The sequence below is a fragment of the Lactuca serriola genome, chromosome 3, assembly GCF_051521515.1.
Source record: "Lactuca serriola cultivar US96UC23 chromosome 3, Lser_US96UC23_V15, whole genome shotgun sequence".
Classification (NCBI taxonomy): domain Eukaryota; kingdom Viridiplantae; phylum Streptophyta; class Magnoliopsida; order Asterales; family Asteraceae; genus Lactuca; species Lactuca serriola.
Genome location: NC_136410.1, coordinates 46,856,215 through 46,860,899, shown reverse-complemented (window position 1 = coordinate 46,860,899; position 4,685 = coordinate 46,856,215). Strand labels below are relative to the sequence as shown.

The following is a 4,685-nucleotide window of genomic DNA, read 5'->3' as shown; positions in this document are numbered from 1 at the left end:
CGATTCTCTACCCATGAAGCATAAAGGAAAATCGATTACTTTAATAGGCTAAATGCAAAAAATAGCAATGCACTTTCATTTCTTTCTATTACAACACTGTACTTCTATATATTTTTTTTATGGCATTGTAGTTTGAAAAATATAACAAATATATAATTGTACCTTAAATGTTGCTTTCTTGTTATATCGGTAAAATTGCTTTGTGTTTAGATGGCATTGCTATAAATATAGTTGGTAGATTTTTCTCATTAAGACATTGTACTTTCCGCTTAATCTAATCATCTCATATCTCTCAATGCCTTAACTCAAAGTGACATAAATATAAGTACTTTTTGGATCACCAGGTGCACAAGTCCTCCTTATCATGAAACATCAATAGCTAATAAGAGGTAGCTAGCTACTGATGAGACTTGGGTGGGAGTCGGACATGATAGTTGTAGTGCCATTACACCTTTGCTTTGTGCAAAGGTTATGCTCCAGTAAATAAACTTTGTGAAAAAACTTTATCACCATAGAAGTTTGTTAAACTTTTTGGTTTTTGATGTGCCTCGTGACATCGAAATATCTATTTAAGTTTATAAAATAAAATATAAGATAAGAAATTATGATGACATTGGGTGAAGTGTTTTTTGTACTGTATATTAGACTAGGATAATATTATGAATATATATCGTAGTCTAATACTTTAAGATTAGGTCCAACATTGGTGAATCTACTTATTGAAGGAAAAAAAAAGAGAAAAACTAAAATGTAAATCCAAACTTCGGATCATTTCAGTGGAAGTGCTTGACATGTGGGATAGAGGTCTCTAGAAAACAGGGATACTTTGTGGGTGCCTTAAGAAATTCTTGGGATCAACTTTGGCCTTGATCCGAATTAACTTCCTGAAATTGCTTCTCTTCCAATACCTTTCTCCCCAAACACTCGCTTCTTCATAAGTAGCATTTCCAACACCTAAATCCAGATCCACATAGTTGGAATACGCCTCCCTTGGGTTCTTCGACACATAAGGAGTCAGTAACTTCTCCAAGCTTCGCAACCATGCGGTCCTCCTGAGCGATATAGGGGTTGTGTCTGAAGTTTGACCATTAAAATTGACATTCTTGAACAACTGGTACAACACCCCAGCTCTATGAGGATATGGAATTGCTGTCTCTGAGTACTCCGCCATTCTTCCACCAAAAGGATTGCTTCCCAAAAGCTCTGATCCATCATTTTCCAAAATTTTTCTCCAAATCTTTCTGAGCCCACTTATAGGGATCGGCGTCCGAACATAGTCAACCTTACTTATGCTGTTAACCTTGGGAATAGCAGATCGGTTCGTGACAATCTCCACCGCGGTAGATCTTGGCACACCCCAAAACAAAATGGTCGACTGGAGTGTTGTCATCTCTTCACAAATGTCTCGTGTAACACCTAGCTCTGGAAATTTTTGGTCCAGCAACGAAACCAATGTGTCACGTGTGCCTTGATAAACTCCTTGGAATGTAAGCACTACAGTTTTCTTAGTGGTGTTGCCGATATATCGGCCAAACATCAGAGTTCTTATGTGCAAATTTCTATCAATAGCTGGTGCAACATATTGATATTTATTGAAAATTTTGGTTGCCCCTTGTTCCAATGTTTTAGTCACTACAAAAACGGTAACTTTTTTTGGAACCGGAACCAACCTCAGTTTCCATGCAAGAACGATTCCGAAACTAGAAGCACCACCTCCTCGAATTGCCCAAAACAAATCTTTTCCCATGGACTTTTTGTTGAGAACATTTCCATTGACATCCATGAAGCGGACATTAAGAACATTATCAGCAGCAGTACCGTATTTCCTCATATGGTTTCCATAGCCACCACCGCCCATGTGTCCGCCAACACCTACCCCGGGGCAAAGACCTGCCGGAAAAAACAAGGTGTCGGACTTCTGAGTAATGGTGTAATAGAGTTCACCCAGCGTAGCGCCTCCCTGGACCCATGCAGTCCTCTTTGCTACATCCACTTTTATAGACCTCATGTTGGTGAGATCAATCATAACAAATGGAACATCAGCAGTGTATGAGAGGCCCTCGCCATCATGGCCCCCGCTCCTTATTCTGATCTCGTAGCCATGTTTCTTGGCGCAATATAGAGTCTTCTGGATCAGTGTTTCTTCCACAGGTGTCACGATGATTGAAGGTTTATGAGTAGACGGTTTAAGGAACCTAAGGTTTTGGACTGCGACTTGCCAGATGGGTAGGAAAGAAGCATTCATAGGGGTGAAAATGAGTTTAGATATGGAGGTTACATTGTTGGAGTTGGATTGTATGCAACGTATGAAATCTTCAGAACGTGGTGTTTCATCAAGAACATAGGACGCAGCTGCCCACGAATCAGAAAATGAAAGAATTAGAACCACAAAGATGAGGGAAGAGCTTAGTAGAGAGATCTTCATGTCTTGGTGAGTTTGATGTATTACACTGTCGAATTTATATAGCCTATAGAGAGCATAGGGATGGAGTTAGAAAAAGGGTGGATGCATATGGTGTTGGCAAGCCCCCTGGATTAAAGGAGGAAGGATATATGGTGGTTAATATTTATATCTTCAACCTCTTAGTTTTGACTATTGACGAGCTACCTTTTAACGTGACTAACAAGTTTATGTAACATTATACTATTATTTTTCTCGAGCTCCAATGCCGGATCAACAATTTAAGACACTTAAGCAAATTAAACATCAGGATTAGCTAGAGAGCTTTAAACAAGGCATATTGCAGATCAATTCGATTATATATATATATATATATATATATATATATATATATATATATATATATATATATATATATATATATATATATATATATATATATCTTGTGATTTCATTAAAACATGTGATAATTATTGAATATTTGTTTTTTTAGTGGAAAGACCATCACCGGGCTAGTGGCCTTTAGTATAGCGTTAAGAGTAAAACAGTACCACACGTCCACACCTAATTTTACGTAATGCCATCGAATCGAAGCATGTGAACAAGTTATAGCTGGTGCTAGTGAATACATCCTTTTAGTAAACGGGGAACTTTTAGTTTAGTTTATACTCCACCGTATAGAATTCTTAATCATTCAAACGACATACAAACAATATACTAAGGAAAATGTACGTAGGATAATAAACAAGATAAAATATTTACATGGTTCACAGACTTGGTATCATATACTATTGTGCTACTTAGAGCGAACTAAAAACATTTATTATTGATATTAGGCTGGAGTTTACAATTACATTGAGACTCTATACAGGGGCAGATGTATGTGGAGCCCCGGGGTCCTGCGCAACCACTCCGATTTGGTTCGTAAGTGCAACCCCTTTGAATACCAATGCTACTACTATTTTACATTTATTAGTATTCTTTAAGTGCCACCACTATTGAAGCGGTGGTCTGTGTCCGCAATTGACTCTATATATAGAGCTAGGTACATAAATCAGTAGGATGTCCTGTTTAGTCCTCTGGAATGCATTTTGATTGTTACAACAAAATATACAATCTTCATGTTTCAATTTCACCTATGATAACCTACTTCTCAGATTTTGCAATGGCTATTTATGCTTCTTTCTTGGTTTCAGGAGCAAACATTCTTGTGAAGTGTGACCATCCAACTAATTATATAACCTAATAGTGAACACATAAATTGTAGCGCCACTAAAAGAAAAATTATGGATAGCTACATAAAGTTTCTACAAAAACTGCTGTAGGATATGCTACTGGTATGGATGTTTTGGAGATGAAGAAGTTGTGTATGTAAGATTTCCATATATATATATATATATATATATATATATATATATATATATATATATATATATATATATATATTTTGGGGGGGGGGGGGGGGGGGTAGCGTGGTCTTACAATAACACCAATGTAATTATTCAATGACATATTACAAGGGCATGATGCAGAATCCATATTTACGATGAATATATACAATACATGATATTATCTTTCAGAGGGTATATATCCTGAACACTATGATAGTTAAACGTTTTCCACATCCGATTGATCCAAAGAGGACCAAGTTCAAAAAAAACACTATGATAGTTAAACGTTTTCCACATCCGATTGATCCAAAGAGGACCAAGTTCAAAAAAATCCAAGGGATGAAAGAAAGGATGTTGAGAGAACCATTGGTGTTCTTTAATCTCATTGGACAATTGTATGAGGTCAACAAATTGTTGTCAACTCAAGAACAAAAAAGGCAGTGGCGAATCTAGAATGAAATAGCATGTGGTTCCTAATTAAATGAAGATATAAAAACCAAAGAGTCAATGCTATATGTGACAGATCGGATCGGGTCGAAGCAATAAAAAAAGACTGGTTGGTAAAAACTCGAGTTCAACCGGACCAATAGAACAACTAAAAATTAGTAAAATTTGTGTACTTAACCCTAAAACCTGACTTTTGCAACAAAAAAATTAATTTGCATGACTCTCTCTCTCTCTCTCTCTCTCTCTCTCTCTCTCTCTCTCTCTCTCTCTCTCTCTCTCTCTCTCTCTCTCTCTCTCTTAAAGAGTTCATTTGCAACAATCATTTTGTACAACCAACAATATGAAATGAGTTGTGTTGTTTTTTCAATTTTCTAATAACCATTTATAATTTTTTTTTAACATCAAATAACTTCAACTAGATCTCTTTTTATCTCCGATGTGTGATA

General features: G+C 36.5%; 1 protein-coding gene across 1 annotated transcript; it reads right to left on the bottom strand.

Moving 5' to 3' along the window:
- Positions 1-595: 595 nt before the first annotated feature.
- LOC145094400 (tetrahydrocannabinolic acid synthase-like) lies at positions 596-2,517 on the bottom strand. Its single transcript, XM_079032612.1, has one exon. It carries the CDS (start codon positions 2,423-2,425, stop codon positions 809-811), a length of 1,617 nt encoding a protein of 538 aa, XP_078888738.1. The 5' UTR covers positions 2,426-2,517; the 3' UTR covers positions 596-808.
- Between the last annotated feature and the right edge of the window lie 2,168 nt (positions 2,518-4,685).